The sequence below is a fragment of the Suillus subalutaceus genome (genome assembly GCF_016647625.1).
Source record: "Suillus subalutaceus strain FC151 chromosome Unknown DFJ58scaffold_1, whole genome shotgun sequence".
In the NCBI taxonomy this organism is placed as follows: Eukaryota; Fungi; Basidiomycota; class Agaricomycetes; order Boletales; family Suillaceae; genus Suillus; species Suillus subalutaceus.
The window spans coordinates 820,733-845,676 of NW_024540250.1; the positions used below are offsets into that span (position 1 = coordinate 820,733).

The 24,944-nt window shown below is 48.7% G+C and overlaps 11 protein-coding genes across 11 annotated transcripts; 4 read left to right on the top strand and 7 right to left on the bottom strand.

Moving 5' to 3' along the window:
* The first annotated feature begins 252 nt into the window (after positions 1-252).
* Positions 253-1,299, top strand: DFJ58DRAFT_10423 (alpha/beta-hydrolase). The gene is made up of 3 exons (XM_041378625.1): positions 253-331; positions 385-544; positions 596-1,299. Exons 2-3 carry the CDS (start codon positions 390-392, stop codon positions 1,281-1,283), a joined length of 843 nt encoding a protein of 280 aa, XP_041251360.1. The 5' UTR covers positions 253-331; positions 385-389; the 3' UTR covers positions 1,284-1,299.
* Positions 1,260-3,173, bottom strand: DFJ58DRAFT_851491 (pyridoxal phosphate-dependent transferase; the record flags this gene model as incomplete). The annotated part of the gene is made up of 7 exons (XM_041393818.1): positions 1,260-1,895; positions 1,959-2,131; positions 2,273-2,494; positions 2,545-2,678; positions 2,745-2,823; positions 2,942-3,027; positions 3,077-3,173. The coding sequence occupies 7 exons, from the start codon at positions 3,171-3,173 to the stop codon at positions 1,316-1,318; spliced, it is 1,371 nt and encodes a 456-aa protein (XP_041251361.1). The 3' UTR covers positions 1,260-1,315.
* A 302-nt stretch (positions 3,174-3,475) lies between these two features.
* DFJ58DRAFT_648691 (uncharacterized protein) lies at positions 3,476-5,301 on the top strand (the record flags this gene model as incomplete). The annotated part of the gene is made up of 7 exons (XM_041381488.1): positions 3,476-3,512; positions 3,573-3,775; positions 3,864-4,099; positions 4,166-4,322; positions 4,377-4,556; positions 4,624-4,904; positions 4,962-5,301. The coding sequence occupies 7 exons, from the start codon at positions 3,476-3,478 to the stop codon at positions 5,299-5,301; spliced, it is 1,434 nt and encodes a 477-aa protein (XP_041251362.1).
* Positions 5,302-5,527: 226 nt separating this feature from the next.
* On the bottom strand, positions 5,528-6,693 carry DFJ58DRAFT_753130 (uncharacterized protein). Its single transcript, XM_041387899.1, has 3 exons — positions 6,251-6,693; positions 6,026-6,171; positions 5,528-5,978 (listed from the first exon to the last, which is right to left on the bottom strand). The coding sequence occupies exons 1-3, from the start codon at positions 6,333-6,335 to the stop codon at positions 5,808-5,810; spliced, it is 402 nt and encodes a 133-aa protein (XP_041251363.1). The 5' UTR covers positions 6,336-6,693; the 3' UTR covers positions 5,528-5,807.
* A 462-nt stretch (positions 6,694-7,155) lies between these two features.
* Positions 7,156-9,204, top strand: DFJ58DRAFT_740492 (uncharacterized protein). The gene is made up of 7 exons (XM_041387089.1): positions 7,156-7,477; positions 7,535-7,725; positions 7,780-7,870; positions 7,920-7,948; positions 7,995-8,186; positions 8,239-8,921; positions 8,979-9,204. Exons 1-6 carry the CDS (start codon positions 7,180-7,182, stop codon positions 8,908-8,910), a joined length of 1,473 nt encoding a protein of 490 aa, XP_041251364.1. The 5' UTR covers positions 7,156-7,179; the 3' UTR covers positions 8,911-8,921; positions 8,979-9,204.
* A 2,240-nt stretch (positions 9,205-11,444) lies between these two features.
* On the bottom strand, positions 11,445-14,679 carry DFJ58DRAFT_851495 (Pkinase-domain-containing protein; the record flags this gene model as incomplete). Its single annotated transcript, XM_041393819.1, has 4 exons — positions 11,445-12,974; positions 13,209-13,673; positions 13,723-14,384; positions 14,514-14,679. The coding sequence occupies 4 exons, from the start codon at positions 14,677-14,679 to the stop codon at positions 11,820-11,822; spliced, it is 2,448 nt and encodes an 815-aa protein (XP_041251365.1). The 3' UTR covers positions 11,445-11,819.
* Positions 14,680-15,860: 1,181 nt separating this feature from the next.
* Positions 15,861-19,248, bottom strand: DFJ58DRAFT_648551 (P-loop containing nucleoside triphosphate hydrolase protein; the record flags this gene model as incomplete). Its single annotated transcript, XM_041381477.1, has 11 exons — positions 15,861-15,976; positions 16,492-16,541; positions 16,684-16,753; positions 16,809-17,001; positions 17,052-17,163; positions 17,220-17,650; positions 17,708-17,907; positions 17,956-18,120; positions 18,174-18,872; positions 18,923-19,116; positions 19,157-19,248. 11 exons carry the CDS (start codon positions 19,246-19,248, stop codon positions 15,861-15,863), a joined length of 2,322 nt encoding a protein of 773 aa, XP_041251366.1.
* A 231-nt stretch (positions 19,249-19,479) lies between these two features.
* DFJ58DRAFT_712548 (uncharacterized protein) lies at positions 19,480-20,500 on the top strand (the record flags this gene model as incomplete). The annotated part of the gene is made up of 5 exons (XM_041383867.1): positions 19,480-19,587; positions 19,652-19,875; positions 19,975-20,044; positions 20,217-20,307; positions 20,466-20,500. 5 exons carry the CDS (start codon positions 19,480-19,482, stop codon positions 20,498-20,500), a joined length of 528 nt encoding a protein of 175 aa, XP_041251367.1.
* A 216-nt stretch (positions 20,501-20,716) lies between these two features.
* Positions 20,717-21,726, bottom strand: DFJ58DRAFT_648214 (uncharacterized protein; the record flags this gene model as incomplete). Its single annotated transcript, XM_041381462.1, has 3 exons — positions 20,717-20,932; positions 20,981-21,356; positions 21,449-21,726. 3 exons carry the CDS (start codon positions 21,724-21,726, stop codon positions 20,717-20,719), a joined length of 870 nt encoding a protein of 289 aa, XP_041251368.1.
* A 164-nt stretch (positions 21,727-21,890) lies between these two features.
* DFJ58DRAFT_753148 (uncharacterized protein) lies at positions 21,891-23,197 on the bottom strand. Its single transcript, XM_041387900.1, has 5 exons — positions 22,728-23,197; positions 22,507-22,671; positions 22,268-22,454; positions 22,109-22,177; positions 21,891-22,045 (listed from the first exon to the last, which is right to left on the bottom strand). The coding sequence occupies exons 1-5, from the start codon at positions 23,122-23,124 to the stop codon at positions 21,982-21,984; spliced, it is 882 nt and encodes a 293-aa protein (XP_041251369.1). The 5' UTR covers positions 23,125-23,197; the 3' UTR covers positions 21,891-21,981.
* DFJ58DRAFT_753150 (pyridoxal phosphate-dependent transferase) lies at positions 23,181-24,917 on the bottom strand. Its single transcript, XM_041387901.1, has 3 exons — positions 23,740-24,917; positions 23,671-23,681; positions 23,181-23,613 (listed from the first exon to the last, which is right to left on the bottom strand). The coding sequence occupies exons 1-3, from the start codon at positions 24,843-24,845 to the stop codon at positions 23,510-23,512; spliced, it is 1,221 nt and encodes a 406-aa protein (XP_041251370.1). The 5' UTR covers positions 24,846-24,917; the 3' UTR covers positions 23,181-23,509.
* Positions 24,918-24,944: the final 27 nt, after the last annotated feature.

A 24,944-nucleotide genomic window follows, 5' to 3' on the forward strand; every position in this document is an offset into this window, starting at 1 on the left:
AATTATGCAAGCGGCTGGCGACTTACATTATCTAAATGGACGCAGACCCATCAGGTTATACTATGTAGATTGAACGTTGAGTAAGTACCTTGCAAATATCGGAAGCTGTGAACGCCATGGTGTTGGTTTGATTACGAGTTTATTGGGGCACGAGCAGAGGGTCGTATAAAGTGAAAGCAGTGGGTGGATGCCGTTATATAGCCTGCACGCACGACGCTCCTAGTGACGTCAACCGAATTTGGGGCGTTGTCCGTGACGTCACATTTCTGGCCAGGCCAGTGGCTGTGTTGAACTACGCAACCTGTCAACCAAAACGTTACGTTCGTACAAAGTCAGTATATTTTCATTACCATATCCATATCTTACGCTCACTAATATTCCTAGTCGTAATGGAACCTCTGGATGAATACACAGACATATCTTATATCCCGTCTGAACCACACAACAACTTCCAGTCCTTCAACATCTACAGGCCACGGAATATCTCGGATGAACAACCTCCACCCCCTCTAGTTTGTTTTATACATGGAGGTGCATGGAGAAGGTGGGTTTCCCCTCCGCGGAGGATCTCATTCCTTACCATACCTCCTCTTAGCGAAGATAAGCTTGATCATATTGGTTTGGCTCATAGACTCGCGAGTTTCACTGGATACGCAGTGGCAGTTCCCAATTACCGCCTGTCTCCTCGCGAAACAACGGAGGACAATGCAATCTGTCATCCCGATCACGCAAAAGATGTCCTACGCTTTCTTGAATTTGTTATTACCTGGGGAGGCCCGTATGGTACCAGTGCCTATAACTCAAACAGATTATGTTTAATGGGACACAGCTGTGGTGCTCATATACTGTCATCGATCTTCCTCGAGGCTACCCAAGGCGATGACCCTTTGCGCCCCTCAGCAGAGCTTCTCGAGAGCACAAAAGCCATAATCATGTCGGAGGGAATATATGACATCGATCTACTTCTCTCGAGTTTCCCCACTTATAGGGCTTGGTTCATCGAGGCCGCATTTGGTCGGCAGAGTACTTACGAGGAAGCTTCAGTCACGAAGATGAATCCGAGGGTGGAGTACCCTCACTTGCAGTGGTTAATCGTGCATTCTAAAGGGGATACTTTAGTCGATGAAGCTCAGAGCGAAGCAATGTATCAGCATTTACTTCGCAGTGTCCCCCATATCACGAGGAACTTTGGAGAACTCATAGAAGAGCATAATGACATACTAAAAGGCGTCGAATTCGTTAAACTTGTTGGACAATACATTATAGACAATGTCCCTCCATAAACCTGATAATGCACTCGCAGAAACTACCCTTGTTACAATCTCGCTTTCGTCAAACCCAAACCCTCGAATGCTTCTTCAAGACACGAGGCAGCTCTCTCGCAATCACCTAGTGTGTTGTACAGGGGTGCGGGTGTTAAGCGAATCACGTCGGGTTTTCTCTCATCCCCGACAACGCCCATCGCAGACAATGCACTAAAAACCCTGTCCATCACGTCTGAATTAGGCGGTAGAAATAGAAGCGACAACTGTGAACCCCGAGAGTCGGGATTACGAGGTGTGATGATGGTGAATCCGGGTTGGCCCTGTTGGGCAGTGCCATCCTTGCCGTTCATCTCATCCTGTAATAGGCATTGTGCCGAAACCTCATTGATGGGGACATAAAATCTTGACTTCATGAGTCTCATCTCCAGTTCGGAAGTCAACCGAAGCGATCGCTTGCGCAAGGGGCCCATCATGCCGACTTCTTTGAAGATCTGCAAAGAACCCAAAAGCGATACGGTTGCAAGGACCGAGGGATTGGATTGCTGAAATCCTTGCGCGCCAGGGATAGCTGAAAACCGAGGGGGCATGGCAAATCTGGTGGCTGGATCGTGTCCCCACCACCCTGCATACCTGGTAGTAATGCCGATTAGAATCCCCAAAAGAAGCAGTAAATCAGCAAGGACAATTACGCACTGTGGTAGTAAGCTGTTTTCCCATTTCTTGTGCACGAAAAGCCCGCCGATTCCGCCGGGGCCCGAGTTAAGATATTTGTATGAGCACCATACAGCGAAATCGACATCCCAGTCGTGAAGTGCCATGGGAACATTTCCGATAGCATGAGCGAGGTCCCAGCCGCAAACACAACCCTTTGAAGTAGTCAGCACATGTTTTGGCAGGGTGACGTGTGGGGTAATTGAAGCGGATCTTCACCTGTCTTTTCACGTCATGAGGGGGTGATGAAAATTGTACGTAATAAAGGAAGAAGAATGGTCGTTAGACAAATTTACCTGTGCCTTGGCTGCAGTGGTGATAGCCTTCATGGGAAACAATTGACCAGTGTAAAACTGCACGCCGCTGAAAATCACTAGAGCAATCGAGGGACCTTCTTTAGCGATCAAGTCCATGATGTCGGACTCTCGTAGTGTAAACTCTCCTTGGCGAGGACACATTTCGATTATTGCTTCATTCGGGTCATACCCGTGCACACGAGCCTGGGAAGCAAACGCGTACTATGCCACATGTAAGAAAGAGAGGAAGGAGTAAAATGCCAACCACTAACCTGATCCGAGGGAAATGCCCTGCCTTCACATAGAATCTTGAAACGTTGAGTAGTAGGTTTGTAAAATGCGGCCATCATCAGATGCAGGTTCGCAGTCAGAGTGCCCATGCACGCCACCTCCTTCTCTGAGGCACCTACATCAGGTACCACATCAGAACTTCTTGATTCTCTACCAAGCGTGACAATTAATAGTTACTTACCCACCAATTCAGCAAGTAGGGGGGTGACTGTATCGGCAATATTCATCCACTCGCGGCCATAAGGGTGCTCAAAGTGTACCTTCGACGGCTCTAATATTTTTTTTTGTACCCAAGAAATGTCAGGAAACAAACGGCCATCGCGATAAGGAAAGATTCGTGGCCTCAGGGATGCGCGGAGCGTACCGTGTCCCCCAAACATCTAATTCCTGTTGCAGAAGAGCCTTGGATCGTTTGGTTAATGGACCAAGAGAGTTTCCACAAAGATAAGTGCATCTCTGATCAACTGGAAGAACCTTGAGCAATCTGAGCAGTTACGTAAAGAAGTTCTTCACCATTTTCTTCTGATATTTTTGCTCCAATATCCCTATTCGATGGGATGATAAATTCCCTAGAGAGCATGACGTTAAGGTCACTCCATTGTGAAGACATCTGAGCTGCCGACAGCGTAAGTACTACTCGTACTGAATAACTTGCCACCGGGTCGGATCAGGGTCGGGTAAAGAGCTGATCTGAGATCTTACATAAATTTCATTACTTCCATTTTTAGATGACTAGGATTAATGTGAGGGTCAGCCCTGGCTTCATTGTGCATGTGGCCGTTCACAAAGCGACAAGCTTGTCCATAGCCAGCCATGATGAGCGACAATATCACTCCCCTCGATAATACCCGCAAAGTGGTAATTGTTGGTGCAGGTCCAGTAGGATGTCTTGCGGCAATCGCCTTTGCCAAGATGAATTGGCAAGTCGAGATCTACGAAGCGAGGCCAGGTAAAGCAGGACAATGTCAATGTTCTCATCACACAACGTCTTGATTATTATTTTTTCCAGATTTACGGCTATCATCTTCCAGAGCAGCTGCTCAACAGCGATCTATCAATCTAGCCATTTCATCACGTGGCATCGCCGCTTTACGAGCTGTTGATGCCTCTGCAGCTGAGAGGTTTCTGCAGACTGTCATCCCCATGCGTGGGCGTATGATTCATGACAGACATGGAAATTTACAAAGTCAACTGTACGACAGGGACGGTCAGGTATGTTTGTCTCACTCCTCAATCGCACGGTCCCTGTATTTTGCCACGGCTCTGTGCCAAGTATATCCCTGTTTACTCATTTTCTTAGTGCATCAATTCTATAGATCGCGCTCTCCTGAACGTAGAGCTGTTGGAGGAGGCCTCGGCAGTGCCGAATATCCGTTTGACCTTCAAGCATAAGGTTCTTTCAGCTGATTTTGACCAAAAAGTGCTTTTCCTTCGGGACGCCGATTCGGGAACAGATATCCGAGTCAATTTCGACCTGTGTATCGGTGCAGATGGGAGTTATTCTATCATAAGGAGACAGTTGATGAGGGTTGTGAGGTTGGTAAACAAGTTTCCGCTCTCAAGATATGATTCCAGTGTGCTGATATTGATGCTTCTGCAAAGAATGAATTTTCAGCAAGAATATATTCCTCATGAGTATATTGAACTTAAAATGCCGGCAGGACACGACGAGCACGGCAATCCTGCCTTCCTCCTTGATCCGAATCATCTCCACATATGGCCTCGCCACTCCTTCATGCTCATCGCTCTGCCAAACAAAGTAATCACCCATGCAGCTTCTATGTGCTTCCCACCTCACAAGATTCAATTTCAGGATAAGACATTCACTTGCACCCTCTTCGCGCCTACCGTCGAGTTTGATCGTTTGATCACTCGCGAAGACATCCTGTTGTGGTTCCGGAATCATTTTCCGGATGCCCTGTCGCTACTTGGCGAAGACAAATTGTTGAAAGATTTTGAGCAAAACCCCCGTAGCCCCCTGATTACTACGAAGGTACCTCCCTTTCGTATTTCACACGAGCACCAATTGAGAGCTAATTGCCGCCATTGGTGGGGGGTAGTTGTCGCCTTATCATTACAAAGATCGGTGTGTAATTCTCGGTGACGCCGCCCACTCGATGGTGCCCTTTTATGGACAAGGGCTTAACTGCGGTCTCGAAGACGTTCGGGTGTTGCTCACACTGCTGCAAGAAGAATGTGTTGTCTCTAGCAGAACTATGCCCAATTCGGGAGACCCTGAATCTGATTCCATAGACCAGAGGCTATTCAAAGCATTGTCTCGTTACTCTGCCAGTAGGCACGAAGATGTCGTTGCCATATGTGAACTTGCAATGGACAATTAGTAAGTAAAGTCACTTGTGAGGCGTTGCTAGTTGTCACTGATTTGGCCGCGTATCAGCGTTGAAATGCGCCATTCCGTAACAACGCCTGCCTACATTATGAAAAAAGCGCTCGACCACCTTTTGTTCTCATTAACTGCTCGTGGCACCACGTTTCTTTCGTCTCTGGGTGACTCATTGTCTCGCATTGCCTTTCCGACTGCCAATCCTCGCGGCTGGCTACCTCTCTACACTATGGTTACATTCCGTCCCGATATCAGCTATGCTACCGCTAGGAGGAAAGCGGCCCGACAGGCCATCATCCTCACCATGATAGCAAGACTTGGAACTGTTGGCATGTGTGCCACTAGCTTCTACCTTACGTGGAGAGCCTTACGTTGGCTGCGAAGTCAAAGATGATATCCTGGCTGTTGTGAATTAGAATTATTGAACCTCGTGCCACCAGGGTGTAATGTAAATATTGCACCGAAGCTCTTATTTAAAATCTAGAATTTTCTGAGGTCTCGAGCGCAGAGCATTTGAGCGGTGATTAATTTGGGCATTCCGACCATGGAATTAATTCGCAGAAAAGATTATTAGGAGCGCGTGCTCGTCTGACCCGATTCGTCCAAAGGAGAATGCCAGCTTTCAAGTCGACCCGAAATCCTCTGCGTTCACATGCAGACAAAAATAAGTAGACGTGTGTACAGTGATCTGTGGCAGGGATTACATGACCTCCGGTTAAAGTGACATTATATAGTCTAGATACTGTGAGCCCTAGTAAATCATAAAAGCAAGAAATTGGTACTAATCATGACATGCGTGAAAAGAGCGCAGGAAAGCGATAGATCTGGTACGTGCAGATATAAACGAGAGCAAAGAAAATTACACAAAGCAGGGAGACAGAAACGGAGAAAGTTGGTGTCTCAGGTCTTCTTCGGTGGCCGACCCCGCTTTTTCTTTGTACCTGATTCTCCAGCAGTATCAGGTGCAGGCTCTGAGACTGCGTCGGGTGCTGCATCTGATTTAGCCTTGGGCGGACGACCGCGCCTGCGTTTGGTAGATGGTTCACCATCAGCAGCTTCCTCTTTCTTCTCCTAGTACCATGTAAGCACATGCAGACAAGTAGGAATGAGATATGCACCTTCGGAGGTCTGCCGCGTTTCCTCTTAGCACCAGCCTCTGCTGTTGCTGAGGTAGCAGACGTTCCCCCTGACTTCTTATTCTTGCTTCCCTTGGGACGCCCACGTCCCCTTTTGGGAGGAGGAGCATCGCTAGCGTCTGCCGCGCCTGGACATGGCGGAAATGAGACGCATTTGGCAAGCTAAGCTGCTTCTAACTGACAACGATAAAGTAGCGGGTAACTCACCCTCAGTCTCTTCGACTTGCTGTTCCTCTTCTAAATCCTCCTGAGATTTATCGCGTGCTTCCTCTTGCTGGGGTGAGGCAGACATCTTGAACGTCTTGACACCGGGTGTATAGATCAGAGCAGGGAGCGACTGTATGCAGGAAAGAACGTCCGCGTCGAGTTGAAAGAAGGAAAGACGGGGAAAGGGTGTGTGCCCTTGTTTTATCGAATATCCCCCCTACCGAATATAGTGAGCATATATTGTTTCCCTCGCGTGGAATCTGGACCAAAAGTGGGTTATATTTATTATATCGATCAGCATCTTCTGTGCATTTGCCCCTGATATTCGGGGACATATACGTACGTAAATGGATGCCTGAAGATTAGAGAAAATTCATTATTACAGAGAGGAATGAAGACACTCTCAGGGAGATTGCCACCGCCTGACAGCGATGCGGTTGTCGCTCGACTGTTGATCGTTGTTGACACAACGTGGTTTATTCCAGTACTAGCAACAAATTAATATCGATTTATCGTGAATATTGTTATGAATATGTATATATGCCTTTATGTTAGGCATATGTACATATATAACACTTCCAAAAGATATGTCGGATATTTCTCTCCGTATACCTAGAGCCTCCAGGCTTCATCTTCTAGCTTTAAGGATACAGAATACTTTTGACGGAATATAGTCATTCAGGCCGCCGATCGGCGATTCGCGGTTTAAAGCGCCACTCAGGGGTCGAATCCATGGCATCAGAACGGAGAAAAAAGAAATATCGACCAGTGCAGATAATATTCTAGCATTTTTGTTTCTGGAGCAGCGGGAACTTCCCAGCATGAATGGACGGGCCGCGGAGTCAGTTCGGTCCCCGATATAATTAGACATTTCTCACGGTACATGGTATGCTCAGGAAGAGTGAATTTCGCTCTACGTCACAATTAGCATGCAACCTCCTCGAGCTATCGCTTTCACTCTGTTTTATAGTCTTTACTCAGTTCAGGCAAGGCTACTTTATTCTGGTCCAGAAGATCTCTATGCCTTCCCAAAGCATCGTGTAACGTTTCTGAATAATCTTCCAGTCCAGAATGAAACAGCTCAACATTGGCTTAACGAGGGACTACGGGGCGGTGAAAGCGAATTTTTAAATGACCGGTGGGATGAGCCTGCGTGGTTTTCCAATGCGGTATACAAGGAGATAGGTAGCTCTGAGCTGGAAATGTCAAATGACGCTTCGCAAATCTGTATGTCCCCTCGTGTTCAATTGTTCTTGATTTATTCACAGTCGTTTTCGGATCTAGCACAGTCTCCGATACCAGATAATTCTGGATATATGTTAAATCACATGAAATTGGGACCAGACAACGAGTTTATTTGCCTGATCCCCCCAGCCCGTGATGCTCCAATACAGGTACAGGAGAATATTGACCAAGATGCAGTCCTTCGCAATGGCTGGTCACTGCTGGAACCTTTATCTGGAAAATGCCTTTATGTGCGAAATTTAACTTGTTATTTTTCTAACATGCCGCTCAAATATTTCTTATAGCACCAGCAAACATGGTTCACTTATTCGTACTGCCACAATCAAGAAATCAGACAGTTCAAGGAACTCGCTCACACGCAACATCGCTCAGCAGGTAAGATCCTTCCCATTTGGCGGTGTATGATTCACTCACACGTATACAGGAACTTACGAACCCACTGAGGACCCAGAAGTGTGTGCCATATTATTTTATTAATGTTTTCTAAATGGTTGGCTAGTGGGAAGCGTTTACTTTAGGACGCGCCCCCTCTGCACAAGATCCAGGAGCGGACGTAGCCGTCACGGATCGGCACGCTCAGGTGGGACAGCTTGAAGTTGCTCATGGTCCAGGCTCTCGTTATCTTGTACAACGATGGGGTGATGGCACATTCTGCGATAAGACGGGAAAACCTCGCGAAGTTGAAGTTCAGGTAATGTTATTCTAATTTTTTTCCCCGCAACGCACTCAAAACATCAGTACAGTTCCATTGCTCGATGACGATGGCAGATTCTATCCTTCTCGTACGAGAAGCAAAGACATGTTCCTACGTGCTAATCGTACAAACTCCACGTCTATGTGGAGAACCTGGATTCAAATCGCGAATGGAATTGCCAGAGCAGACCTTTATCCGCTGTCGGCAAATCATCAACCCTTCATTGGACTCTACTCCCCAAACTACCCATCTCGAACAGCGAAAACCTGACGGCCATCGAATACCACAAGATTCTGACCTACCTTCGTATCTGAACCGTGAAACGCGTTTTGCCGTACCATCCCCCGCAGCTAAGAGTTCCCTGGGTCCCAGCGGAGGTCAAAGCGAAGACCTGTTGGATGGGATATTGAAACGCACGCTAGAAGCGTTGGTTCCGGAGCTTCAATCCTTGTCGGGCGAAACCTCTCAGGTCATATTGGGGCGCGGCCAAAACGGCGAGATTGTAATCGAGATTCTGGAAGAGATTCCGCTTGATGACCTCGGAGAGTCTGATTTACAGGAAAGGAATACGGATGACTACGCTCATATAACAGAGATCATTCGAAAGGCCGGTTACCAGTTGAATGAACTGAAGGACGAGAAGGAACAAGAGGATGATGAGGTCAGGGACGGTCAAAGGGAAGAATCAGAAAAGTTTCCCGAAAGGAAAGACGAGCTCTGAGCTGCTCTGAGGTGGGCAGTCATCTTACTGTTGGTTTAAGCAGCTCGTTAATTTCGCTTCTGCACTAGGCTCGAGATTTGATCGTTTGGACACTGTTTCTCTACTTGGAGAGTCTGTGGACTATTGCAGAGTGCTTATATTGGTTGACGTTCCAATCGTCATAGCTTTGCCATCTTGCGTCTTACCCAACCCTAATTTGCATTTTATGGCTGGCTAACATGACACCCCCTGAGTCTCGTGTCTTGATGTAACATGCTAGTGATCCACAGTCAGAAATAACATCTCAAGCACTGCTAGGTATGTTTTATTCGAAGTTGCCTCGGACCTTATTCAGTTTAATGTATGTCGTATCTGAAGCCGATCCAATCTTTCAATCTCTGAACTCTATCTTCCCACTCACAAGTCCCGTCGTTTTGCTGACTACACAACGTCATCAGGGACAGCTGAGTGTTTGTCGATACTCATCCGGACAGATCTACGACCGTCACCGGACTTTCCGGTGTCAATTGCAAGCGCTGCCCTGGCATCTTGAGGATATTTCGGAATATAGAGAGTCCTGAATGATACAGCGAATAAGAATTTCAACACAGCTTCCACGGATCTCTGGCACACCATCGCATTATTATTATTTCCCAACCCCAAAAATTTAGCCAAAACTCACGTCGAATCGCACCAATCAAATTGCTTGGGTCGTCTACACCAGCTTCGTCGTCCTCTGCTTTTCAAGCCTGAATCTTCGCGGCAAACAGGCGTGGCATCGAAGCTTCCTTCGATTTGATCGATAATCGAGGCGCTTATCGCCGCTGTCTCTAAAAGTCGGATCGCGCGTTCTCTGCATAACCTTCCATAATTCCAACAAGTTGAGTTTGCGCCCTCTGCAGGATTCGAAAGAATTTAATTGTGGCTTCATCAGGTGCGATCTTATGCAATTTCCCCCTGATTATCTTTTACTCGTGCTCCTAGATTCTTGCGGCGTTTATTTATTGGATCCAATTATTGTCAGGTGGCGGCCACTTTGAGTTCATTCAATCCATCAACGTTCAAGAGCATGCGCTTTTTGACGGCGGTACGCCTAATTTCCAATCTCTCTCCGTCGTGGACTTTTTTATTATTATTATTTTCCGCTGAAACGTTCTTGATTATTTGATGGTTGTGCCATATGCATCGCGAGCATCAGCATGCGTTTTCGTGATGCTTTCCATTTCCGCCAGGATATTGTTCGACCCTTCAGCACGAGCCCATCGCCAACTGAGGGAACAAGAAGGTAATTGTCTGATCTGATGTATCTTAGTAACCACCTGATCATCTCTCCATTCCGTGTTGAACGCGTCTAGACCAGGTTACACTCCGCCAGAGCACAGTCTTGGTCGTGTGATCCTCCACTCTCACCTGCAGGACAGTAGTGACAACTTTTCATACGAGACGGCAGGATCACCGAAAATCGATCAAGATAGCTTATCGCAAATCTGCCGCAGCTCCCTCCGGTAGACTCTTTTTGTAAACGACCGGAAAAAAAATATTCAACGATGCCGATGGGTAGGATTTCTGCTCAAAATAGGTTTACTGTCGACGGCAACGCCATGTTCTGCACCCGTCGGTACTCATCCTCGCCGAGATATATTTGCGTATTTCTTCTATTTATCGTCACGATACCCTCGAGGCGAATTCTAACCGTGCTACTCGTGAATATCCTGTGTCTTTCCCATCTCAGGACCTCGTGGATGCGCAGTACGAACGACAATCACCCGATTGCTGTCTTACCCAGCACCTGATAGATAACCAGGGCGTCCGCCCACCCCTACCTAGCGCAGACCCTTAGACGGACCAACCCCGAGTTTCTATACACGGCGACGTTACCACACCCTCGGTGTTCCCGTCCCGATTTACCTTCTCGACCTCCTTGCAAAGTCCCATAAAGTTCAAGGGCATCTCCCGACAACAAATTCAGAATATATTTATTATAATTTAGGGAGAATTTTAACGCGTCTGCATGGCACACCCTCTTCGAATCCATACTTCAAACATCTTCCCACAAGACGTAATCCATAATCGTTGTATTAAAATATTGCCCTTTCGTTCTATCAAGCAAAAAGCATACCACACATTTGTAGGTGTAAGGCAACAAAGTTAAAAAAGACGAAGAAATGAAATGAAATTTAATCAAGAGGCGAAAACGCATCAGAATGAAAAAGACGACCAGATAAAAAAAGATAGCGAATGGACTAGGTTAGGTGGACGAGAATAAGATACCTGATAGGCGTAGGGTCGTATCGTGTGCCCTCGGGGGACATCATAAAAAGGAGAAATAGAATGGGAATGAACGTTGTGGATGATCTTTTTAGTGTCCGCTGTGTGTACCGAACCGTGCGTATGTGTTAGGTGTTGTGTTGTATATACATGCGAGGGAAGATGAGGTGCATATAGATCGAGATGGATGGGAAGATGGGTGGGTTGGGAAGGCGTTGGTGGTCAAAGTGAATGGGTGACCAAGGGGAATCACATGAAATATTACATGGTAAGCGAGTCGGAATAAAATGGAATGATAGTGGCGCACGCCATGGTTCTGGAGTGTGAAATGATGCAAGAGTGCCGCTAGAACCAAGACATGAGGATTGTGAGGCTGCGGATATAGTACATAACGAGCGAGGCAAAGGTGGTTGATGATCGATGTGAAGGTAGAGGATGATCAGGGTAACGGTGGATGATGAAGCGAAGGTTGATGATGATCAATGTGAAGGTAGAGGATGATCAGGTAATGGTGGATGATGATTGTGCCGTCAAGATGAATGAGGGTAATAGCACATGAATGGCATCAGAGCGGCGTCGATCCGAGGTAAACACAGCTAGCTCCATACGCACAGCCAGACTAGCACGACACCCTCAAGGGTAATGCCAGCCCGCCTCCCAACTCAGAAAAACCTCTTCTTGAAACTCTTCTCCTCGTTCTGGATCCTCACATGCACGTGCTTGGGCACACCGCTCTCCGTGCACGTTTCAATGCTCCGCACCCACTCGTCCCCGTCCTCGTCATCCTCTGCATCATCTTCATCCTCATTATCGCCCTGCTCCTCCGTGTCAGATTCGTACTCCCCATCTTCGCAACCACATTCATCCCCCTCTGCTAGTGCAATGATCCCACCTGTGTCTCGTCGACCCCATAATAGCTCGCCCATGGTCGTGCGCAATTTAGGGTCAACGCATAGCATCCGTCGTAGCGCAGGTCGCGTTTCGCGCGGTAGCAGCCGGAATATTGAGTTTGGCGATGTCGTCGACGATGTACGAGGTCGTTTGCCGGGCGGTGTTATCGTGCGCTTTGACGACGACGGTTGAGCAGTAGGCGGAGATGACGATGATGATGATGCGGTAGCTGCCACGGAAGACTCACGTATTGACGGCGCTGTTGTACCATTGGCTTGTACACCATTGGCCTTCGTCTCCAGAGCCTCCCGTGCGAAATCCCGCTCTTTAGGGGTCTTTCCCTGCCTATTGATGACATCCTTCATCTCCTCCGGGTTATTGTCTGCCCTCAACGCAGGTAAACTCTCCGTCGAAACTCCAGGACGCGCAAACACCAACACGCTCTTATCTACTTCCCCACCCTCAGGGAGGACCGCACCCTGCGAACTTGACATCGCAGGCAATGTCGCCGTCCTTATACCAGGACCAGGCAATCCCAGCTCAATTGCACGCCGGTGTGGTGAGGTCTCGCTCCCTGCATCACTGCCAGTCGGTGACGACAACGTGAGGGTGCTCGCCGTAGCGGTGTAAACCGACGCATTCGACAGCACCGACTTGTTGTCGTCGAGAGGCTTGAGCCCGTCGGCGTGACCCGGGACATCCAGGGACGTACTCCGCGGGTCTCGAATGGAGTCAGGACTCGCTGGGGAGCTTGTGGCGGGGGGACCTGAGGACACAGGTTTTGCGCCACTTGAACGCTCGTGTTTACGTTTGTATTTAGGGCGCGGCAGTGGGCAAGAAGCTTCGGCCTCGATAAATGCTTTAAATGAGTTGTCGCGTTCGCGATCAGGGACTGCCCATGGGAAGCGGCGGAGGACCATGCAGACCTGTTGAAACTTTGTTAGCTTCTGCGAAAGAGAGTTTTTTCCATGTGGCGCAACTGTCGATCCGGATGAATAGAGCGGCCTAGATAGGGCTCATGGCAATGCCCGGACGACTGTCCTCGGGAGAACATGACGCATGTGATAAAGACCGCGGGTCATCCATCCAACCATCCAGAGGCATTTCGCCCTCAACCAAATACCAACCCATAAAAGCAAGCAAGAGGAACGACTACTCACAAAAATGACGCCCACACTCCATACATCGGTTTTTCGGGGATCATAGGAGCCGCCTCCCAGAACTTCAGGCGCAAGGTACGGATCGCTACCAACTATACCCGTGGCAGGTATCAATCTTGCATGGGAGTGCGGACCGGATGGTGGGTCATTGGGATGGGGTTGCGAAGGGCAAGGGGGATTGAGGGCGCCACTGACATATCCTGTGACTGTAGCCGGTAGCGAGGCGTTGGAAGTTCCGGTTCCAGGATAAGCAAAGACGACGGCGGTTCCGAAATCGATGAGTTTAACGACATCGCCTTGTGTCATGACGCAGTTATCGAGCTTTAGATCTCTATGTGCTAGGCCTAGAGAGTGAAGGTATGCGACGCCGTTGCAGATCTGACGAAAAACGCAGAATATTTCTGGGCGTAGCATGCGGCCGGACATTACGACACTGAAGAGGTCGTAGGGAGCGTACTCCATGACCTGTTGGTGGTGAGGGGGAGAAGTTGTTGTGAATGAGCGACAATCTGACCTCATAGTAATGGCCATGATCGCAGACGATATCGACTGTTTCGATAACATTGATGTGCTTTAAACAGGCGCCAACGCAGAATTCAGCCCTGACTTTGTTCTCGTACTCACGCTCGGATTCGCCGGAACGTCTTGGGCGAAATTGCTTGACAGCATAAACGGCACCACCTGCTTTAGTTCGTGCACGAATGAGGCGAACGGTGCCACCTGCACCGGTACCGAGTACACGGCCCCACTTGCCATACTTTTTCGATAGATGAGCGTGAGTGGCTTCGGAGAGGGAGATAATTGGAACAGCAGAAGGAGTTCCTGAAGGAGTTGGCGATGGACGTTTAGACGATAGAGATGTTGAGGGAGGAGAGGATTTTTGACGGGAAGATTTGTCCTTGTCGCGGTTGCGGGCCTTATGTATGAAGCTGAAGGGGGAGGACTTGTGGGTTGTTATTATGGGAACTGCGTGGATTACGGTATTTGTATCGAAATCGTCACCCCTTCGCTGATCTGCAGGCTGTATTTGTAGTTCTGAAGGTGTATGGGATGATGAAGCGTTCGAGGATGGGGAAGCGCTGGAAGACGTAGAAGGAGGATGAGGATGAGGGATATGGTGGTTGAGAAATCGTTTGAGATCATGAAGGGGGCCAAGTTTTGAGGGTGAAGAGGTGCCTGAAGACTGCTGCTTGAGAGCGTTTGAAGATGACTTTCGGGGAAAGCGGAAACGTGATTGTGTTACGGCCTCGGTAGGCTGAAGGCAAGCAAAAGGGAGTTAGTGGAGTTAAAGGATGTGATTTGAACTGACCTTATTTGCAAGACGACCGTTCCGGTCGATATCTGGGACAGCGAGGAGAGATGGAGGATTAGGTTGATGGTCGTTGTCGCGGTTGTCACAATCTGGACTACTAGGTGGAGAAGGGTCATGACAAGGAATAGAGATTTGCTGCATTGGAATTGCTGAGAGCATCGTGAGCGGCGACGACGACGACGGCTTATTTGACGACGAGGGTGATGGTGGTGATGATGGTTGAAGAAGTGTACAAGTAATTGAAAAGTTGAAGACTAAAACTATATCGCGTCAGAAAGCCCACAGGCCACCGATCTCGGTCCGAATCCGGCATGGGCTCGGCATGTGCTTACCAATCAAATGAATTACGTACAGCTTTTGACTAGACCTAGTTTCAAACTTCCTGTGAGTCTTGGTTCAAGCTCACTCTCAGGCTCACGCTTCTAGACGCTACGCCAAGATACCACCCGAAGCTCGCCTGGAATTCACCCTATGATCCGGCTCGAGGTAGATTATCGAAGCCTCTTTGTTACGGTACTCCCCGAGCTCACAAACCCCATGATTTGGACTCGTAGCATCACTGCCTGCACTAGTGCGGCTCTCGTTAATACTCGGGTACTCGATTCATGACCGAACGCCACGCGAAAGTGTGTTTTAACTAGTACATGGTGTCTGTGTAGCATCATCCCGACCGACTCGCGCGCGACACGCAACACAGCTTAGTATCTCCCCGCCTTCTTCGGTCGCGTTATTCAGCAAAACGCGATCGACAGGCTCTCGCCATCGGAGGTGGCATCGAAAGCGGCAAGCCAAAACAGGCAAGTACTCCACCTGTTAATGATCGGTGCATGTACTTTCTCACGTCCGAGGACACTTGGCACGGCCGCCCAATAACCCGCCTCCATGTCTTGAGTTCTTCCTTGGAGCTCTTCTGCTTCTAGGGTCAATATTATGGCTGATATCTACTCAGACTCGCTCTTGGCAACTGCGCACATCGTACGAGCCAATCGGTGTTTAGGCGTTATTATCCTGCGTACGACGACTTGGCCCGCACAACGTGGAGTATGGGCTCAGCGCCCCTATCTGGCGGCTTATCCCCGTAGCAACTGGTCGGACTATTTTCCCGAAATCCTTGTGGACGCATGTGACAAAGTACCCCTGCACGCATGCTCGACTAACGTAGCAGTGCTGTGACTAGTCCGCAGTCACACCATTATAGTTAGACCCAACCAATCATCTACTTCGCCTCATTTGCAGTACAAGTACTGCAAAATTCCAATCCATTATTCGCCGGTATACTAAGCCTGGCCTCTGATCGGCTATCGTTATCAGTGGTCTCGCCTTACGGGTTAGTCCTAGTCTCAACCAATATCATCAGCATCTCGCTTCCTCTTCATCTCTCGTGAAACCTTATGCTGTGCCGATTCGTGCTTTGCGAGTTCTGGCGAAACTTTGGACACGGGGCTCTTGGATATTTCTGTGTGAGAGGGTAGTTAGTAAAGATGAACAAACGTTGGAGGTCGGAATAGGAATGCAAATATAAACAAAACCAGCCTTGAACGACAGCAGAAAATGCCCTGATAAAGAAGCTACACACGCACAACGCCACCTGACAGATGACACAAGATAAAAGGGTCGAGTCCGACAAGAAAATCACAGAAAAGAAACGCAGAGAAAAAAGTAAAATCCAAATAGATACAGAAACCGGGGAAACTAGCGCCTGAGAAGGGAAAACGACGGCAGTCAATGGCAAGGACATGGGGCTGGACGAGCAGTGGGACGAGACGGGATCCCGGGTACCCGCCGGTGTCGGGGGCCAGTAATAACTGATGATAGACCAAGTAGGGACATCGATAATCATATTAAGCATGATAGGACTTGGTAAAAAGAGAAATCGCCGAGAAGAAGAAAAGGAACATTGCGGAGACAGCCAGCCACACGATTGATAACGATAGAACCAGAATAAAAAGGTAGCGTTCGTGGCAGTGGAACCAAAAGCGTATGAGAATGGAAAAAAAGTCGTACCTTGTTTAAGATCGTACCTATAGAAGCAAATAATCAGCCGTGTTCCGAGCTCAGAGAAGTAAAGAAATTCTGGGTCAGGCAGCTATCGGTTTGCTCCCCGAAGGAAGATCCAGCAAATGCAGCAACAACACAACCACAAAAATTAGGATAGATACGTACATGACTTCGTCGTCATCATTTGTCAAGAAGGTGATCGCCGTACCCTGTTTGCCCGCACGACCCGTACGACCTGCACATTAATGTTGTTAAATCACTTAAAAACCCAGATAAGGGAGATGCCCAACCAATACGATGCACGTATGCCTCAATGGTACCTGCCATCTGGTAGTTGATGACAAGACTGACATCCTGCACATCAATACCACGTCCAGCAAGATCCGTGGCAACAAGGATGTCGGAGTCGCCGGAACGTAATGACTGTAGGGAAGCCTCGCGCTGCTCTTGTGTCTTTCCAGAGTGTAGCGTTGCCGCAGACCACTAAATCAAACTAAGATCAGCGACCCACTTTGAAAATGACAGCAACATACCCCAGCACGTGAGAGATCCTTTGCAACCATGTCTGCCGTCTTCTTCTGGTTGACGAAGACAATAATCGGTGATGGATACTGGCCACTGTTCAGGATCTCCAGCACCATTTGCCTGTAAATGTGCGTGATTAGTATGGTACCGCGAAGACATGCACAAAAGATACAAACTTCTTCTTTTCGTCTCCATTCACAAATTCGACTCTCTGGTCGACGGTGTCGACTGCACGGCCAGCTTCACCGATAGTGATGGTAGCAGGCCTCTTAAGATATTTCCTCGCAAGCCGTTCGACAGCAGGCGGCATGGTCGCACTAAATAGGGTCGTTACCCGAGTGCGACCCTTCTTTACCTCCTCACCGTCGACGTCCATTGCTCCAGTATCCTCGCCTACCATCGTCTCGCTCGGGAGCTTGTCAAGGATGAATAACAAGTCTGTTTCAAAACCAAGGTGCACCATGCGGTCTGCTTCGTCCATGACGATATAACGACATTGAGAGAGTACGAGCACATGCCGCTCTAGGACGTCTTTCAGACGTCCAGGCGTAGCAATAATGATCTCAGCCCCTTCACGGAGGTTGAATTGTTGTTCTTCAACTGCGCGCTGAACATATGACAATGAGTACAAACTCCGAGACTAGAGAGAAGTAAGATGACGTACACCACCGACTATAGATACACAAGTGAAGCCCAGTGGCGATGCAAACTTGCGTGCCTCAGCCTCAATTTGCTGGGCAAGCTCACGCGTAGGGGCGAGGATGAGTGCATAGGGACCAAGGTGGCGGTTCTCATCTGTGAAAAGTGGCATGTTGGAGATGAATGTGAGCATAGGGATGACGAAAGCTGCTGTTTTTCCGGAACCTGTCGTGATGTTAGTACATGAGGAGAGTAGACAGGGAAATGATGTACCTGTCTCTGCAATACCTATGATATCTCGGTTCTGCAGTCCGATGGGAATTGCTTGTCGTTGGATGGCAGAGGGCTCTTTGTAACCAATCTTATCGATGACGCTCAATATTTTCTGTGGGATCTGTGACTCTGTCCATGAACGCAGGGGGTGAGGTATCGAGCCACCTTAAGATTATCGTCAGAGCCCGCGACCAACATGCATGAATAAGCAGACATACCTCGAGCAGCAATGCTAAAGTCCTCCCTAAATATCCGCCAGTCACGCTCCCTCATCTCTTCCAACGGCTTCTCCGACCAATGCCTCTCATCAAGACCGCTCTTCGCCGCCATCCTCCTTTCCATTGCGTCAGCCAAGTTGGCAGTTGCAGCCCCTCGACCAACTCTCTCGCCACCACCGTCGTCAAATCCACCAACGTGACCACGACCAAACATCACCTGTGCACCCTGGCGGTTCACACCAACAGCAACAGGAGAATCGCTCGAGAATGTGTCTTCTTCCACATTCCAGTCAAACACGAATTTCCGGTCATTCATTTTGCGGATCTTGCGCTTCTTGGTGTTCACACCAAGATAGCGATCACGTACAGCACTGAGGTCGCTCTCGGTCATGGGAGGTACATAGGATGTACTGGGCTCCGAAAGAGGGTCGTTCCCGTTCGCATTACTGGTGCTATTAGCATTGCTAATGGGTGCAGGGGATGCACTGGAGGAGACAGGACCAGAAGGCGGGTTTGAGTTTTTGAGACGGTCGGCCCTTGGACCTGTTGGGGCATTTGGTATGTGTTTCGACGGTGGGGGCTGTGCACGACGGTCGTCCGGAGGTGGTCCACCTCCTCGACCTCTCCGCCCGTGTCCATGTCCGTGCCCATGTCGCGTATCCTTTTCGGGATGTCCATATCTTGACTCTCTATCATCATCTGTTAGCATGTAATCAATACGAGTTGTTCGAAATGAGAGGAAATCATACGTCGAGCAGGAGCACTGCTATACCTAGCAGTACGCTCCCTTTCTTGCTCCCGCTGCCTTACTTCCTCAGCTTCACGTTCTAGAACTTCACGGTCCACTCGTGACTTCTCATCACGTTCCCGTTGTTCTCTGAGCTCTGCAGTACGCTTCGCAATAGCTATCTTTGCACGCTCTTCTTTTGAGAGGAATTTAGGGCTGTATATGAAGTGAATAATCAGCATTTCTTGTTCGTAACATGACCAGACTCACCTTTGCAGCAGCCTCACGCTCCTCCTTCTGTCTTTGCAGCAAGGACTCTATCGAAAGTGGTTCTGCTCGTGCTGCCATCCCAAGGTGCTCCTGGTAGATCAACTCAACGACCGGGGGTGCGTTCGTCACTGTACTCGAAAAGAAGCGTTAGGGTTCCAAATCGGGCGATGGAGCTCTTTGTCGGGGCACGTGCGGCACGATGAGTACGCGCTCATCTATTTCAGTGATTTGATTCAAGCGTCAATCTACCATCGAGCTCTAGCTCGAACAGCGAGCACGAGGATGGCGCCCAACGATATTGACTCGCGTATGCAGTCCCCTCGCCCGGAAACGCCCGAGCCATCATCCAGGCAGGGCAGGCGAAATCCTCAGCTTGATGCCCAGTTGCTTGACGCTGATGGTGCAATTTCCGACAAGGTATGTTTTCACTCATATTGTGACATTGCGCGAAGGTGCTGACCGACACACATGGCTTGTGCAGCTCGAACGCTGTCTTCGTCATATTTTCGCCAAGTATTGCACGCCGCGCCCGGCGCGTCTCCCAAAACAAGACTCTACGATTCTCCTTACACCTCCTGATGATGCGATTTTTGACTCCGCAGGGCTAGACGCGTGGGCACAAGACACGAATGGCGCACCGTTTAGTGAAGAGACCAAGGAGGAACTCAGAGAGTTTTTGGACGTCACTGAAGAAGGCGAGCTGACGTGCGTGGTATCCCATTCTTTCACCTCTCCTGCTTTTCTAGCACACCTATGTGCAGTCGTGGAAATCTTCTTGATGCTGATTCTTGCACTTTTCTGTAGGTTTAAAGGCTTCGCGCAGATATATCAGCTGCAGACAGAGAATGATGAGGAAGAAACATGGAGAGATCTGGTACGTGCACTGATTTCTCCAACTTTTCTCTCTTATGCCCATCCTCTTTGTTCCCTCAACGCCAATAATTTTTTGGTTTTGTTTCATTCGCATCCTGTTTCCATCCTCTCGGATCTTTCATCTTGGCCACTCTGCGTAAAGGGATAAAATCGACTCAACTCTGCGTTCTCAGTCAAACCACGGATTTGATCGTACCCTCACCCTTGTTTCAACGCGTCGGGAGGAAGAGGCTGAGAGCAGTCATACGCCTCTTTTCATGTCATGTACGTCGGGTTGTTCTTATTCTCCATCTTTACGTGAATGCCAATCACCTCCCACGTAGGACGATACCACAAAAACGTGTACAACCTCTTATACGTTATGAACATACTAACCACCAACCCATGACTTTACGATGCCCATTACTTGATTGCTTATCTAGCTGGAAACCCCCTCCATATCCACGACTTCGTATGATCTTTCGAACCTTCCATACCCTAACTCATGACCTGCTGGGCGATGTTCACATACTAGATTTAATCATATCTAGCATCTGCTGGTCTTCATTCTAACTGAGTCAGAAAACTTCTAATAACAAAGGTACTACAAAAAAGTCATGGTATCAACTGGATAATCCCGACGCTTGACGCCTCTATGCTCTATATATCCTTCATGCAACAAACAAGATCACTATTACTTGACAGCCCCAGTGACCCCATCCCACCTTCCACGCCACACCTCCACGCCCTCCCATTCCTCAGCGTCCCATCCTACACCAACACCGGCACGCCTTAGCCTCTTCTCAGGGACGCGCTGGAACAAAAGTCCCCACTCCTCATCAGCACGTCTAAATGCGGTCGTGATGAATGTTGGGTCGCGCCTCTCAACAACAAGGTAGATGACCGGAGGCTTGCAGGTTGGAGTTCCAGGGGATTTGGAAGGGGGTGCAGGTGGTACTTCAATACTGGAAAGTGAAGATGGGGAGAGAATGGAAGCAGATGAAAGAGCAGAAAGCGCACGGATTGTCTCGAATAGAGGAGCAACAAGTTCCGTATCATAGATCGTATCGCTCGAGACAATCAGATCAAATGGCGGGGCGAGGAAATCGCGGCTGTCACTAGTACCTCTTCTTGGCAAAGGTGCTGGCGATGTGATCGACACAGAATCGTCCCATATCCAACCCGTAGGGTCGACACCCCAGTCCAGCTCACGTACATGGACACGCCCAGGGACGAGATGCGCATTGGCATTGATGTTGGAACGCAGAACGGACGCACAGACGTGCATAGTATCGGTAGCAAGGACATCATATCCCAGAGATGCGAGCGCAAGACTGAAATCCATGAAGCACCCGCCATATGCGGAACATGCGTTTATGATAGTGAGTGATCCTCTTCACGCTCATATATGGACAATGAGACGCACGCCATGAGGCCAATCCCGCTACCCAGTTCTACGGCCTTTGGGCGTGCTGTATTGCACAGAACCGAAGCATTATTATCTGTTCCAGTCTCGATGGTCTTCCTGGATTTGCCCTTGAATTCGGCAGAAAGATAGACGGATAGTACTTGAGCACCAAGCCACAGAGCAGTCCCGTTACTTGTGCCGTCATCTCGCTGGACAAGATGGAATGCCACACTATTAAACGGATATGCAAGAACAGGCAAGTGTTTTGTGTGGTGAGCTGGTTGGATATCCGACATGAAGTGATTCAATGCCAAGCTTGGGTAGTCGGAAGCAGTAATTCTTCAGATTTACCGTTTTGTATAACTGAATCCTAGGCCGCAGTTGTGACGCTTAACTTCACCATGGTAGCTCACTTACATTGGCTAGAAATGTCGTTCCAACGTGTGATACTTCAATAAAAGTGTGAGATCATGTTATAGCACTAACTAGACATATCTGACCATCCTCCAGCTGTATCCTCCCCGGCCTCCTATTCTCACTGTCAGCCAGTGCTACAGTAACGTCACCTCCAAATTTGCATGCAGGGCGCCATCCGAGTCTGTATATATGGCATCGCTACAACAGAATCACAAAATATGTCAATTGACAAGATCTTGAACGCGCCGGGAGAACACTTACTTGAACATCAGCACGTCGTCCAACGAGGCAGAGAGGGACTCGCAAGTATGGATAGAAGAGTTCGTATATCTTTGAGATCAGCGTAGTCAACAGCCGGGGGGAGCAAGGAAAACCATCAGTGCGATGCCCTTCGAATGACTCGCAACAAACTAAACTTACCCCTCGGGTGCAAGCAAATAATCCTCCTTCGGTTCGAAGTTTATCTGCAGATCTTGAGATTGCTCGTTCTGTGCCTCAATCTTGAGTAAAGCTTTTGGACGCGCCGGCAAGCTGTCCTTAGCAAGCCCAAAGCTAACGCGCCACTTTGTGTCAACACCCATATAGAAGAGCAAGCACCATATGCGTCCTGCAGAGATTAACACGCGTGAGGAACAACTTAAGAGGTATGGATAAAATACCTTGTGCAATCAATTCCACGTATATTTCTTGTGTAACGCGCATGCGTTTCTGGAACATCATGATCTGGATTTTGGAAGTGAACTGGTTCTGTAAATTTCCTTCATGATACACCTGGATCTTATCTCTCGGATAACCTAAAGATCGATTCAAACCCAAGCCCTTCCCTGATTAATGTGCAATGATTAATTCTCGCTAAGGACTAGGGATTACCAGTACTCACTATAACGAGGCGTGGTTGTCAATTTCAGCGACGTAAACCATGCATGGTTACTAGTTGCCATACATGCTAGACGCAGGTCGTCAAGGGAATTATACGTGTATGTGGCGATGAATTTTAAAAAAGCTGAAAGAGCTTCTGGTCGATTATTCACGACTGCCCAATACAAGGGTGTGTGACCCGTAATATTGGATTCTTGAAGGAGAGCTGTGAACTCTGCAGCTGGGAGAGAAGTAGCACAGGCGTCGATAATTGGGCCGACAGAGGAAGGGATGAAATCCGGTGCGGTGACCATATCACGGATGAGAGATAGAACGGTGGTACGTATCTGCTTGATCTGTTCCTTGGAAAATACAGGTGGTGGTCTGCATTGGACAGAATCTGCTGATATCGAGGACATGGAAACTGCGTCGTATGATGGAGGCGCATTGGAATCGGATTTGTCGTCATCAAAGAGTTCGAACTTTGTATCCATAATATTGGTGAGGAAGGAGACAATGAAAATAGGGGCTTTCCGATGATCACATGGACACAGCATGTGAACACAAAGGCAAACACTGGACTCCGAAAACGACTTTGACCTAAGTAACCTCGTCAGGACGACTACGCCTAGTGAATGTTTCTGTCTGTGCTAGATCAGGTTTTCAGAATCAAATTATCACGAAAACATCCATGGCAGTTGATGCCTGGCGTATGCTCTGGTTGTTGGGTAATACAAGTGGATAGCTGCACGTTAAACTCGAGTCCGAACCGTCAAATTACCCATGATTTTCCTAATGCTCTGTTCACTCCTTGTCAACTTCGTGCTGTCCTGCGAACCGTTCCATATACGAAATGAGTTGGTCTGTCTCTTCTTCTGTTACGGCGTTATATATGGACACTCGGACCCCTGGACAGATGAAACGTCAGTGATCAAACTATGGGTAGAAATGATAACGCTCCATACCTCCTACGGAACTACATGGAAAAATTATGAGAACGTGGCCTTGGATGATGCGCAAAGGCAAGAACTCACCGATGGCCTTTGAGACCCTTCATGCCTCGCTCCTCTGCACCAGCAATGAACTTGGCTAACAACCCTTCGCCAAGGACGTCGAAGACGACATTCATCTGGCTACCAGAGCCTTCCTTCACTTTGCCTTTGAAGATGCCTTTAGTTTCACCATCTTTCAGCACATCATACAGCTTCTTCGATTTACGGTTTGTGAGGCTCGCGTAATAGTCCAACCCTCCTAGCTGGAGCATGTACTCAAGAACGAGACCGGTAATGTAGATGGAGAGTACCGGGGGAGTGTTGTACAGGCTGTTATGATCTGCAAGCGTTTTGTACGCAAGACAGATTGGGATTGGAATCGCCCCGAGCCTCGCAGCGGCGTCGACGTCAACGATACAATCATTTCTGACGATTAAGATGGTGAGACCTGCAGGGCCGACGTTTTTCTGCGCGCCAGCATATATGATAGCGTGGTCTGAAAGATGGGGAATTGCCCTTGACATGAAAGAGGAGGAATAATCCCCGACAAGTGGGAGAAGTGCATTTTTTGGAAGAAGATGGAAGGGAAAAGAGGCTGGTGAAGTTTCCTCAGCCGAGAACTCCACGCCGTCGACGGTCTCATTGGCGCAGTAGTAAATGAGAGCTGGGTCATTTGAGAAGGAATACGCATCTGCAGGTGGGATGTTGTCAAAGGATTTCTGGTCTTGAGAGTATTTGCGAGAATCGGCTGCAATGTTAACGGTGCTCCCTCCCATGCGCCTAGCCTCCTCAGCTGCCTTTTTGCTCCAGGACCCTGTAACAACATAATCCAGTACTCGGTCTTCGTCTGTCAGTTGAGGGTGGAGGAGGCGGTGTCGCGCCAGCATGTTCAGCACGACGGCTGAGAACTGCGTGGACCCACCCCCCTGAGTGAACAAGATGGAGTGTGTGGGCTGGACGTCGAGAAGTTTTCTGATATTTTGTTCGACGCCTTGTAGATACGCCGTGAACTCTTTGGAGCGATGCGAAATCTCAGCGATACCGATGCCAGTTCCGTTGAAATTCAGGAGACCTTTGGTGGCTTCCTGAAGCACAGCGACGGGCAGAGCAGATGGACCTGCGCCAAAGTTAATGGCTCTCGATTCCATGGTATGAAGACTTTCTTGGAAGAGTGAATAATGTGCGTCGAGGTATTTTGCACGTCAAGGTCGAAGACAAACTAGTGATCTACTTGGGGTTAATGTCAC